Source organism: Ciconia boyciana, chromosome 8 (assembly GCF_034638445.1).
Source record: "Ciconia boyciana chromosome 8, ASM3463844v1, whole genome shotgun sequence".
Lineage (NCBI taxonomy): Eukaryota > Metazoa > Chordata > Aves > Ciconiiformes > Ciconiidae > Ciconia > Ciconia boyciana.
Window position 1 is genome coordinate 59233178 of NC_132941.1, and position 14020 is coordinate 59247197.

Genomic DNA, 14020 nt, shown 5'->3' on the forward strand with positions numbered 1-14020 from the left:
GCTTTTGATTCATTATGAACATTAGCAGTTTTCAACCCTGTGTTTCAGGTCAATGGGAAAAAAAAAGAGATTGACTGCAATAAGAGGATTTATAAATCTGTTGTCAAAAAGCAAGATTGAGTCAACAAGGCAGATAACCAGAAAAGTAGCAAGCACACAGGCTTATTTTTGTCTTACCCCTGAAAGCCTCTTTTCTATCGTGGAAGCTTCCATATTGATAAGCATATAATATCTTGCGATCCAATTTGCTGAGGTTTGACCTAGAAGAAATCACTGTAACCATGTAGGATTTCTTTGCAGTATGACATGTTGCTTGTATACAGCTCAGTAGGTCTTGGCTGCACAAGGCTGTTTCAATTTTTAATGAAAGACTCCTAGAGATGAAATATTTAACACCTCTTTCTGTAAAGTCCAACTCCCCTTACTACCACTACTAACATTGTAAAGGGCAGTGATACTGATCATTGCTCAAGTGTTGTAGAGTGATGGATGAAAAGAAAGGTTTTATTTTTAAAGCTGGATATAGTTTGCAAAGATCACTAACCTTGAACTGAATCCTGCAGTTCTTACTTACTAAGGTCAGTGGGAGTTTCAATTAACAGGAAGATTTTAATCAAGTGAGAACTGGGCAAAACCTTATTGACTCTTTTTTGAGAAAAATCCTTTAAAACTCAAAAGAACTACCCTACAAAGATTACACAGTATATATAGAGAGATTCTTTAAGCCATCTGAAAGAGAATTTCATTGTTCTACAGTCTGCCCAGAGGCGACAACAATTAGTGCCAATCCCTTCTTTTGATTAATTTTAAATTTCCTTGTTCATTTCTGGGAGAAATCTTGAAAGAAATCCACCCCTTACAGTGTGCATTTTCCCTCCTGGGAGTTGGAAATGTTTCTGCTGTATCAATGGGAAACTGTAGTTCAGAACAAGAAACTTTAAACATGAGTTGGCTCCAATGGAAACCCATAGAAGCTGGTAATCTGTGTATATTACAGCGCTGGCTGATCAATAGTAATTCAAGGACAGAGTGGTGTATCGTCAGCTGAGAAATATTTCAAGGCTTGATTAGTTGTGCTCCTTTTCCATTGGGACTGTAGTGCAGTCTTCACTTATAAAGACATGTGATCTGAAAGCCTGAGGCAGAACAGTCCTTGTTTTCACAGCAGAAGGTTTTCTAGGATGCAAAAGCTTTTACAACCTCATCCTTGTTTCTAAAAGCTGTGTCTTCTCCACAAAATTAAAAAAAAAAAAAAAGCAAGCTTAGGATGGCATCAACATCACAGCCTCTGCGAGGTAAAAGGGCATGTAAAAAAATATTTTGGGCAGTGTTTCCTCATGCCTGCTTCATTCTGTCTCTTGTGATCTATGCTTTTCTTGGGGCTCTCATGTTTTCCCACATTGAAGGTAACCGGAAGGTCAATTTAAGTGAAGAATATAGAAAATTTCTGCAGAATCTGTGGTACATCTCCAGAAATTTATCAGGTATGTACTGGAATTTCAAAATGGCTTAACTGTACAGGGAGTTACTCATTCTCTTGCTTTTTGAATGAGATTTTTTGCTTTTGAAGACATTCTTCAAAATACTAACAGCTGAACCTGCAAACAGGATTTTCCCTCTGCCTAGCTAATGACTGCTGTTGTTTGCTTGTCTTCCTTAGCTGTGATTTTTGACTGCAAGCTTCCATGATCTCTGTGTTCCTGCCTGAAAAGACTTTTCCTGAGGTGCCTGTGTTCTCCCTTTTGCCCAAGTTACCTAAGGTCCTTAAAGAGCAGCTGAGATTCCCATGGTATTTCCCTCTGATTGCTGGGCACTGAATCCTCTGTCTCAGAAAGTCTCTTCCAGCTCACTCTTCCCAGCGCCGAGCTGCCCTACCAGCCCTCTGGCGATGGGACGCTTGGATGGAAGCAGGTGCAGTGCTGTGCCCCAGACCAAGTGGTGCTGATGGAGGGGGTAGAGGGGAGGAGAAGGAGTAGAAATCCTCCTGGATCTGTGCCAGAGCTCGTACACGGGCTCGGGCTTTCACTCAGGTAGCTGTGCTGCCACGATGATCTGTTTGGGGCAAGCATCCCTGTAGATAATGTCCTTTCAAGCAGAGCTCAGCCACGGGGAAGAGGAACGAGGGGTGCAGGCTCTGGCATTCACAGCAGGGTGCTGGACAGTACCGCCCGAGTGGTTCATATTGGTCACGTACTGACGACCCCACATTTCTAGCGTCTTTGGGTCAAAAGAAGACTAATCTCCTGGGGAGTCCAAAATGAAACAGGACATTCAGGCTGGAAGCTGAATATTCAATATTCCTGCCCTGCTTCTTTATGCTTATTTTTGTGTCATATTTTGACTTTGTTGGAGCATAGCTTTTTTATTTGTTCCTTGTTTCTTTATTCGCTGAAGCCACTGGACCGACCTGATTTTTTCGGGGCGGGGGGGGGGTGGAATGGGAGGGTGAGGTGAATATTTTTATCTTCTAAAAGAGTATGAGCAAATCCTCAGCTGGAGTAAACTTCACTGGAATAACAGGCTGGCTGCTCTGTGAGTGGTGGTCTGCAAACACTCACCATATCTCCTGTTGTTACTGTAACAGATAACATGACAGAAAATGAGGAGGTATTTAAGGAAAAAATCCATGCACTGCTCAACACAGCTGAACGAGACTGGTTTGTCAATCCAAAAGATATATGGACTTTCTTTGGGTCTCTCTTTTTCTGCTGCACAGTATTCACAACTGTGGGTAAGTGCAGAGGTAAAGTAATCCCAGAATCCGTTGCTATTGCTGCTTTCTCTAATGTATTTCTTCCAGGGAATTATGGAAAAAAAAACAACCAACAAACCCGAAAACCAAATCCCCTTGGATTTTTCTCCTGAGTATTGACGATGAGTCTGCAAGGGGTTCTGCAAACACAGATTGCAGACATGTAGCTGAGTGACAGAAGCAAGTCAGAATTTAGTAACTAGTGATGGCACATGCTAATTAGCTGCATCGTTACATGTATACTATAACATGTACTCATATGCGACATGTACACAAAACTATTGTATTAAAGTAAAAAGAAAGCTCCATTTTTCAGTCAAACCTTATCCTTCCTGCTATTGTGTGTTATGTTGGGTAATGTTTTCTTCACCGGAGGTAATTCATTATGCATATATTGTTTTTCAATTGCTTCCCTGTTATTTATGTCTAACCCAGCTTTGTAAATCTATGGCTCTATAATTAACCATGCTGTTGTTGTTCATGCTTCTCTGGGTTAGCAGCACACAGCAATGTTTAAGTCACACCTCTGAAATCTTTCATTCTGACTTCATATTTCAAAGGAGGACCTAGATCAAATAGAGACATCTGCTCCGGTTTTGGCTCCCTCTGCATTGCTAAATACAACTCCTCACGCTCATTCCCAAAGCTACTTTTATCCCTTTGCTAATCTTTCTCACATGCTGGCAAGTACCGACACTGACTATCTACATTTGTCAGAATCAAACCTGGATGAGAAATAGTCTCCCAGCATTGTATCAAACTGCAAAGACATTTCTCCACTGCATTAGGATATACTCAAGATCCCAGCATGGGTATGCATCTTAACGCAAAAGAAAAACCGAACCTTACAAAAGAGCTTATCCTACACAAGGAATAACATGAGAATTAATATACTCACTTGGAGCACGTAGGAGACCCTTGCATGCTGGCTAAGTCACAGCAGAGGCTTGAACCTCAGACTCTGATGCCTTAGGTGACTGTTCAAACTCAGCTTCTTGCAGCCCCTGAGTTTGAAGACAGTCATCTAGGTTGTCAGAGACACATGCTGGAGATGTAGACCTGAATCCTCACCCCAGTGAATATTTCCTAGTACAAACACAACAGCTAGGAATGTTTGAAAGAGGATGTTTTATCAGAAAGCTTTGACTTCAGCAAACTGATGAAAAAACATATTGTTGAAAACTTCTTGCCTGGGTATACTTACCCATCTCCATTAATATGGGACTTTACAAATGTCCCCATACATGATGACCCAACATATTTCTTTCTAAACTGCCATTATTTTTTGCCTTCATAGCGTTGAGCATTAACACAGCTTCCTCAGGTTTTTGAGCTGAGTTTTGGGATCAGTAGGAAGCCTGGAATATTTGTTGCTAATAGGTGGCTATTTCCATTGCGGTGGGTTTGTTATTTTCACTATTAGGAACTGATAAATCACTTCAGATTAGAGTCAATTTAGCTACCTTTAATTATCTAGGAGAAGTGAGGCATCTAGTCTGAAGATCTAGTGGTGAGGCACTGGAACAGGTTGCCCAGAGAATTTTGGATGCCCCATCCCTGGGAGTGTTCAAGGCCAGGCTGGATGGGGCTTTGAGCAACCTGGTCTAGTGGAAGGTGTCCCTGCCCATGGCAGGGGGGTTGGAACTAGATGATCTTTAAGGTCCCTTCCAACCCAAACCATCCTATGATTCTATGAAGATCAGTGGTCTGAACTGCTGTCTCTTCACTGCCCATGGAGGTTGCCTACAGGGTCAGCTAGGCTGGATTTCTGGATATCTAAATTTAAGCTCAGGATGAGTTTTAACCCTTGAAACTGCATTAGGTATTTTTAATGCACAGAAATTGAGAAAAAAAGAAAAGAAAATAACTCTGTACAATAACTACAATCATTAATCTTCTCCAGTTGCTTCAGCAGTAAGGATTAGCATTCCCAGTTAGCAGAGTGGCAGAGAACAAATAGTTTTTCAGTGCCTCACAGCAAAGGAGGGACCAAGGTTGGATTCAGACCAAAGGCTATGTCAGCCATTAGTGAAAACAAAGATGAATGGATGAAGAAAATGATACCTCAGCATATGAGCTAATAATCTTACAGGCCAAGTACCTGGCCTGGAAGATCATCAAGAAAAGAACAATGTTTTTGAAGGGAGAGAAGAAATGCTTTATGTCTTTTAGGAGGATGAGAAGAAAAATAGTTTTAAAAATTTAATAAAATTAATGTAATGCTGAAGTTTTCTCCCACTGTACTGGAAAAGCACTAACTTACAATTTAAGTTTCATATCCAATATGTTAGATGAAGGAAATATAAATACCCAAATTGAATTTAGGGAACGGGCATATCTTCTGCTCCCATTTTATGTATCATAAAGGCCGTGCATCTGTACCAATAAAGGCCCTGTTTGTTGTAACTGATATTTGTAAGCTTTAGTACTCTAGAATAAACATGCATTTCCTCATGTGATAAACATATGCTTCCTCACTTGATCCTTTGTTTTTCTGAGTACATTTAAGAGACTGAAAACTATGAAGTCAGTACAAACACAATGTCAATACAACATGTGCCATTAGAGCTGCATCTGGTGAGCTAGGGACAATTTCAGATTCTGTTATTAGCTTACCATTTGTCACAAGAAGTTTTGGGAAAGAAATGAAGTTTGAGGTATGGGTCTCATTGTCCCAATCTGATCCATAGTACTGTCCCAGTTTCAAAATTCAGACAATCATCCAGATCTGAATCTTCCCGGAGCCCAGGGTGTTTCATCCCCAGAAATCATTCAGTTGTACTGTGAGATCCTGGAGGCTGGCCAGGAGGTGATCCCCCAGCTCCTCATGCACAGTCCATTAGCTTCTCCCAGCATCAGCTGCTGTCTCTCTGAGCTCAGTCCTCAGCTTGACTTCCCTGCGGAGGGACCCATGGGCCCAAGACCTCTCTTGCTGTCTTGACTTTTGGATCATTCTTAACGCATATTCCCAGGTCAGGAAATCTTCCTGATAACAGTCTCCAGTAGGACAGAGGCTGCACACAAGTCTTGGGTTGGCCCAGACCTTTTGTTTCTCCTCCCTAAATGGCCTCTTGTTGTCAGGCAGTTAAGTCAAACAGCTGATAAGGTGCAGAGAAGGTAGGAAGAGTTAATTCAACAGAACTGGCAAACTCCAAACATCCAAGTGCTTGAAGAGGTAGGATGCCTGCATTAGTAACCAGCATCTGAGACTCAGAAATTTTAATAGCTTCAAAGCAAAGCCAAGAACAGTATGCTCTGGTCTAAAAATTGACTTTTTAAGTTGACAACAATAAAAGGCTCAGAGGACGTGAATACCTAATAAATCACAATGTTCTCTCTCTCTCCCTTTCCTTTCTCTTCCTCTGTTTTTGTTCAAGGTTATGGTAATACCTATCCTGTGACACGGATTGGAAAATATCTCTGTATGTTGTACGCTTTATTTGGCATCCCCCTGATGTTCTTGGTCCTGACAGACATGGGAGACATCCTTGCGACCGTCTTATCCAAGTCTTACAATGAATTCAGAAAACTACAGTCAAAAATTCTAGCCTCTAAACTCTGTTCTGGATCCACATGTAACAAAGGGAATGAACTGAAACCCAGAGCACAGTCTAAATTAGCCATCAATGAGCCCTTGACTATTATAGAAGTGCTAAAAAGTCAGCCAAGTGTTAAAAGGAAACCAATCAAATATCGCAATGCCGAAATTTTTGAAATGTTAATTGCCAGAGAAAATGAACACACAAAACCAGCAAGAAATAAAAGCATTGAGAGATGGAGTTCATGTCCCGAACTAGCCAGGGGAAAGACAATGTCCAGAGTAATCCAGAATTTTGACAAAATAGGGAAACAGTTAGAAAAATTAGATGTGCCCATTGTATTAATGGTGCTAGTTATCTTTGTGTACATCTCCTGTGCAGCTGCTATTCTTCCAAACTGGGAAACCAGGTTGGATTTTCAGGAAGCCTTTTATTTCTGCTTTATCACCTTGACAACTATTGGATTTGGAGATACACAACTGGAACATCCCAAGTTTTTCTTGTTTTTTTCCCTCTATATTATTATTGGCATGGAAATTGTCTTCATCGCTTTTAAGCTGGGCCAGGACCGCTTAATTGGTTTGTATAAAAAGGTGATTTCATTTTGTGGGGAGAAAAAGATGCCATCAAAGAAGGTGTATCCAAAATAAGAGCAGTCATTTCTCCTTCACTCATAAGCGTTGGCCACTGCAATGAGATGAAACTGTTCCTGTGCATTTCTGCCTTGGGCTGGCAGGAAGCATATTTTATTCTGATTTCCTCTGAGAACCTACTGTAAAATGGCTGAATACCTCAGAAGACACTTGGTGAAGGCATCTCCAGTGACTACTTTCCAACAGGGTCCCATCTCCTAAATAATAAAAGAAGATGACGCATGATGAAAAAGCAGAAGGCTCTCCCTGCCAGTGCTCCCTAGCATCTTTTGCAAAGCTCTGACTTTCAGCAGCCTTTCTGTCCTCTCTCCCACAACAAGCCAATTTAGGATTTTTTTTTTCAGCACTTGTCCAAGCAGGGCCCAGGTCACTGTGTCGTCCTGCCACCTTGTCTGCAGCCAGGGACAGCTTGGTTGTGGCTGTCGGTACTGAACTGTGACAGCATGCTACTGCAATATGATTCATCATCAGAGAGAGCTGGGGAGAAGAAGTACGAACCCAGCTGCTCTTCCGTCATGACTGCATGTATTGCAAACATTGCAGCTTTGTGCAGGCCAGAGGAATTTTAAAACGAAAGGAAGGACACCAAATTTTCACCTCTTTCTCTGTCCCCTGTCCAGAAATCGGTCAGAAAATTGTTCATCTGTGCAGGGCTGAAACCACTCCTTTTCCATCATGATTTATCATATCTGTACCCAGCCCAGAGTTGATATGTGTCTCATGGTGTCCAGCTATAGAAGTGCTTATGACAAGTTCTGCTCTTCAGATGGCCACCTGGAGGAAGGCACATGGCAAACCTGAAGGTGATTACAGCCATGGAACGAAGCTCCATCTCTTTGCTGTTAAAGAAGCATGATGGTATGGGGACACCGATCCCAGAAGTCCTCACTCCTAATCCAGGTTTTACTCTGTGCAGACTGCATGACTTCTGGGAGTTCCTTGACCCATTCATAGAAAGAAAAACCTACCTGTTTCACTGGGATGTGGTGAGGATCCTGTAGTTATATACTTGCGGAGCACATTAATATATGAATAATGCTGTTTCTCCAAGATTTTGCTTACATTATTCATAATCTGAGTTGAGCTATCAATGATAGATAATTTTCTCTGTCAAAAAAAAATACACACTCTATAAAAGAAACCACGGACTTTAATTTACTGCCCCTTAACTTGTAAATTATATGCATGCCCACTGAATGTAAACGACATCTCTAGATATTAAAGCATGCTTGATTATGACAGAATGTACATTATTCTCTATAGTAAATTTACCATTTGAAGCTGAGATTTGCAGAATATTTACATGGCATCTTATCTCTGTTACATGCCATGTACATAGTAATGTGTATTCAGTCCTTATTAATAATTAGTTGTGGTCAAGCACTGATGATATGCAAAATATATAATGAATGATGGTATATAGAAAAGTGCTTTATAAGAATAACAATAAAGAATACAGCAGCTGAAAGGAACTCTGGTTAACTTTTTCATGTTTGCCATGACTTCGGCTTCACATACAAAGTCCCTCTATTCAGACTACTCTCATATTACTTTATTGTAAGTCTTTGGATTAAAATCAGTGCAGAACTTTGGACCCATGCCAAAGTTCTCAGAAATCAATTAAAAGACTCAGATGATTTAATGGGCTTTGGATCAGAGAACTGCACTTCCTGCTCCTCAGGGTTTTTCCTTGTGATACGCCTAGCTGCCAGCATTAGTAAGAACTGGTCTTTACATCATTTGACTGGTTTCTCTCACATCAGTGAGATCTCATTTTTATGCAGAGGCATTAATCCTGAATTCATCCCCTATGGATTTTTCATTGACATGGTGGCTTGATACCTTCACATTTACTTTACGGACTTTGTCAGGGAATTTTGGCTGGACTTGCAGTAAGGATTCTGCACCAAATCATTCTAGTTATGGCCAAGGGATGGCAGTAAACAGCTTTCCTTTATATAGAACCCGCCAGTTATGGGGGATAAAAATGTATTTTATAGAAGGAGAGAGGACAAATCACATCACCATGACCCTCTATAAAATGACAGCACACCTGCCTCCTGAATGCAGTTCACAGCTCTGGTCCTTCAACTCCCAAAGGATATGTAAAATTGAAAAAAAGTTTATAGGCCAGGGACAAGTATGAAAAAAGGTAGGGAACAACTTCCATATGAGCCATCTAGAGTGGCTCTCTAGGCTGGAAAGAGGTGAGAGACTAAAGGAGAGATGTGTAACATTACGAGGGCACAGAGAAGGGAAATAGGGAATGATGGAATGATTGTTAAACGTCTTTCATTATGGGAGCTAGGGCTGCCTAATGAAACTAGCATGTGGCAGGTTTAAGAAAAGAAACAAAAAGAAGAGAAAATGGTACTTCACACAACATATAATTAAGCTGTAGATACTCCTTAGCAAGGGAGGACGTGGCGATTAAAAGTTCACATTAGATCAATGGGTGATGGAACAAAATCATGAAGGAAAAACTTGAAAAACAATTAAATATAAAGATAGCACTTCTGGCTCAATAATCACTGAGTCCCAAATTGGCAGCTGAGGAGGAAGCATCTCCACAGACTTTCCTGTCCTTGTGTTCTTCCTTTGCAACCTGATATCTCTCAGAGACAGAACACTGGTCTGGCCGGTCTTGTTCTGACCTGATTTCTGTGCTTGTAATGCATCAAAACAGATTGTTATATAGCTAACAAAATATTCAGTAAATCTGATTTCTGAAGAGATATTTAGTTTCACATTTGTGTCCAAGGTAGGTAAACCAGCACACTCTGATTTTGAAAAACACATCACAACAAAAGGTGGTTTAGGCAACACAACAAAACCAGCCTCCAGCAAATATAACAAGGTCATTCGTCTTGTGTTGTGGACCTAAAGGAGGGTGGAGAGCTCGACACACACCCAAATGTCAGGGATAAAAAGGTCTTTATGTTTTCTCAGGTGCACTGAAACATTGCTCCCACACAACCAGGAATATCTGGCCCTAATTTTCTTACTATCAAAGTCAGAAGACAATTTCCCAGATGACAGAGAGGTACGCAGTAGTCTTGCGCTGGCATTGACAGCAGCCGTTCGGTCTGTATAGCAGGATCTGAATGTAGCTCAGTAAATACAGCAACAGAGTTAATGAAAATGAAACAAAGTAGTGAGTAGTGCTCATTTAGTGAGCCTCAGGCATAAATATTTATGAGTTGACTGCTCTTATCATGGTCTAAATCCTAGAAGAATTCACAGCCTCTGCCCTCAGAAGTTTTTATTCAACAAAATTGACATGGAAATCAGCTTTGTTTGCATCAAAGCAGTACAAAATACTGCTTTTCATAACTTTTTCCATCACGTGCTGCATGAGATGGTGGATTAGCCGTGAAGGGCTTCATGGAAGAACGCTTCTATCAGGAAAGACGTGACTGATGGGGAAAGAGTTGCTTGATGTGTAACCCACAAAGGATATGAGTTATTACAGACGCAGCTGGAGAGCTTTACAGATCAAATGCCCTTGGCGCTGAAGGATGCTGGATCAATCACTCCTGATTGGGCCAAGATGGCAGCTGTCACGAGCACTTAGGAGAGGAGAGGAGGGTATTCCTAGTGTGGGAATTACAGAGGGAGGGATGGAGGAATGAATGGAAGGGGCGGAAAATAATCTTTGGGCAGAAGGGTTAGAGGGCAGAAGGGTTAGAGGGAGAAAATGACAGCAACGGTAGAGGAAGGAGCCAATTTCTGTATAGACATAAATATGGTGAAGAGATGGTTGAGAGGTACTGAAAATACAGTGAGGGTTGGTGTTTCTGGCCTGGGAGCAGTTTGTGCAGCCAGACCACGGTGGGAGAGCCCTTTGGAGATCAGCATGGTGGTCATGGTTCTTGGGCTCCAGCACAGGTCTCACCATCAGCAGCCACAGGGAGGGCAGAAGAGTCTGTGCAAGGAAGCCTCCTGAGAGATAAAACAGTGACAGAAAGAAGATACAGGGACTGGACTGAAAAGCCATTAATGAAACCATCAGAAATATTCCTCTTATTCTCTGCTTTGTCATTTAAAGAACAGCAACCTATTCAGAAGCATCTTTTACATAAGCAATATGTCTGAGGACTCAGGAAATTCTTAATGGGATGTAGGACTTATCATCTGTGTGCCAGTAGTTCAGATGTAGTCCAGATTTTAGTGGGCTCAACGTTAATAACATCTGATAGCACTTTGATGGCCTTTATGCTTTTTCAACTCGTTCCAGGTGGAGATGCACCCACATCACAAAAACACTCTCCTATAATGAATGCTAATAGCACGTGTGGCAGCAGGCTCAGCAGAGGCAAGGCTGAGACTCCAGCTGAGAGGAGTCCCTGCAGTCCTCTTGGCTTCCAGGTTCCCAGCATACCTTGTGATCCTAATTTCCAGACCACAGGGTGCATCAAATGTAGCATGTGTGGCTGTTGCATGCAATATGAGTGTTTTGTGAACCCAGAATGATGGGTCGTCTTATTTTCCCTGGCTTTCACAAACGGAGCACTTTTATTTTTATTTTTTTTTAATTATTATTATTATTATTATTGTTGTTGTTGTTGTTGTTGTTGTTGTTATTAAAAAACACCTTCACAGGCTGTACTCAGCTGTTCTACCAGGATATATTATATTCTAAGACCAACTTAAATTGTTTAGTTAGGCTATCTTCTCCTTTCTTCTTTATCCATGTTCCACGTGTATGGTAGAAAAAGTATTTCTCAAGCCATCCAAAATGATATCCTGCATTACACACAAAGCAAGGGAGATCAAGTTGCTCAGGATAAATTTAAATTATCTTTGTTAAAGTACATAGGCCCAGATGGTGACAGAAATACTAGGAATTTGCTCCATCACTCATAGCAAGTAATAGATGCGTGAAGACAACAGATCTCTCATATATGAGGCCAATATTTTTAGGATAGCAGCCCGAGGTCTAAGTGCAAAGCTTCATGGACCATGAAGTCCGTGAATGCATTGCTTGTGCGTGCCAATAGCTTGTTGTCTGCACGTGGTACTCATCAGAGAGTTTTAGGAAGAGCTTGGACAAATGTTAGTTGGTTTGTGTGCTCACAGTTATGCATGTGAATTTGAGCTTTTTTTTTTTTTTTTTTTTGCTTTGAGTTAAAAATTCAGTCTCTTGGTAGATAAAATATAGTTCTTTGGAGGTTAGTTCAGATTTCTTCAAGCTGATGAAGGTCTCAGTGTCTGGGCACAGCCAGAATCCTCCTGACTCTGAACTTGTGCATAAAACTTTATGTCTGTGCATTTTCAGGATGTACCAAAGTCCAGAGGAAATGGAAGGAAATGGGCAAGAAGGGAAGTGAAAGCAAAGCAAGAAGAAAAGAGTGGAGAGATTTGACAGTGAAAAATGAATTGCTGTCTTAAGCATCTACTGATGAGAAATCAAGGTAACGATGTTGTCTAACAACATTGACTCATTACGTTATCTGCTTTCCCCAAGTCCTGTGTGAACAGCAAAACTGAGAGAGAAGACACCACAAAATCAGCATATAAAATTGCCAATGTACTTGATGCTCTGCTGGAAGAGTGTTATGTGATCTGCCGTGCGATGCAGGCTGTCATCATGCTCTCTGATCAGTGCCCTGTAGGGGAAAGCCACTCATTTGCTGTCTTTTGTCACATGTGACAAAAAGATTTGAGAAGCAGTGCAAGACTTGGAGATTTGGGGCTCTGACTGTGGACATAAGACCCTCATTCTACAATTTTCCCTCTTAACACTTTTCTTGTGGCAAGTAATAGAAGTTGTTGCTGCTAAAGGAATTTGGGAGTTTGGGGAATTCAGTGTATGTATGAAGCCTTCTGCCCACCAGCTTGATATTACACTTGGTTTTTGGCTGTTTTTCTCTCACACAACCATCCAAAGTCTCAGGAGAGCATTGACTGCCTACATTTCACTGATGCTTAATGGATAGTTTTCCAAGTTTGCCAGCCAAAAGCACAGGGCCGCTGTGCTTCCTGGACGATAGAACTGCCTGACGCCTGGATGAAAACTTCTGATGACACTTAAAGGAAGTTTGAAGAAAATATAATTTTTGGATTTTTGTTGGGAGAATATCATAGCAGCCTTTTCACAAAATGTTTTCAAAGGAAATCTGAATTTGTAGGAGGATTTTGATTGAACTGCAAAATGTTGATAGTCAAAAGAGGACTTTTAAAAAGGTTTTAGTAATTTTATCTTTGATATCTCCCTGAGATGAGCCATTTGTGTAAGAAGAGAAGGACCTGAAAGAATAAAGCTCTTTGTGATCCCCTATGCTGTCGCTATAGCTCCAGCTTCTGACATAAAGACGGTGACATGTCAGGTCACTCTGCTGATGAAAGAAGACTGGCTTTCTCCAGGGTTGATTCCAAGTTTTTCCATACATCCCAGGAGAAAAGCAAACTCTGGTATGATCTACTTCAGACAAAGCAATACATGGCGTTCTCGTTAAAAGATGTTTCTCAAACAGTTTAAATAGCCTTATGTTAAGACAGCTTTGTAGTTACTGGGAATGGAAAAAAGAAGCAAATGAAGGCTCATGAACTTTTCCTGGAGTTGAAGAGCAGGACATGATTTTCTGTACTAAGAAGTTTGATTTACTCTCTGGGTCTGTAAATAAAAAGTGCGTGCTTGGGCTAACATTTGACAGCCAGCAGCACTTCTTTTCTATCTGCTCGGCAAGAAAAGTTATGCTGCCAAATTTTTTTTACAGCAATTTGCTATGCGGATGAAACAAATACATTTTGTGCTCAAAAAGATTAAGGACTGGCATGTATTCATGTTTTTACTTTATAGAAAAACCACTTCTAAATGCTACCTAAGAAGCAGAAGGCTGAATTCTGATCTTCTTGAAATCCATGGCAAAGCTCACCATGTCGTTAGCAAAATCAGGTTTGGAAACAAATGACAAGTAGAATATGCTTTGCCATCAATGCCTTTGATCCTGGTTTTAGAAGAGCCATTTCATGCCTAAACTGCCATCTCATGGAAATGTTGTTTTCTACACAAAAACTGGCTAAATTCCTGATGATTGTTCCTTGTCTTTTCTTTTTCTCATGAAAGGGCTGGA

General features: G+C 41.0%; 1 protein-coding gene across 1 annotated transcript; it reads left to right on the plus strand.

Annotated features, from left to right (window-relative positions):
* The first annotated feature begins 1267 nt into the window (after positions 1-1267).
* KCNK18 (potassium two pore domain channel subfamily K member 18) lies at positions 1268-6941 on the plus strand. The gene is made up of 3 exons (XM_072871373.1): positions 1268-1484; positions 2585-2731; positions 6130-6941. The coding sequence occupies exons 1-3, from the start codon at positions 1268-1270 to the stop codon at positions 6939-6941; spliced, it is 1176 nt and encodes a 391-aa protein (XP_072727474.1).
* The last annotated feature ends 7079 nt before the right edge of the window (positions 6942-14020 follow it).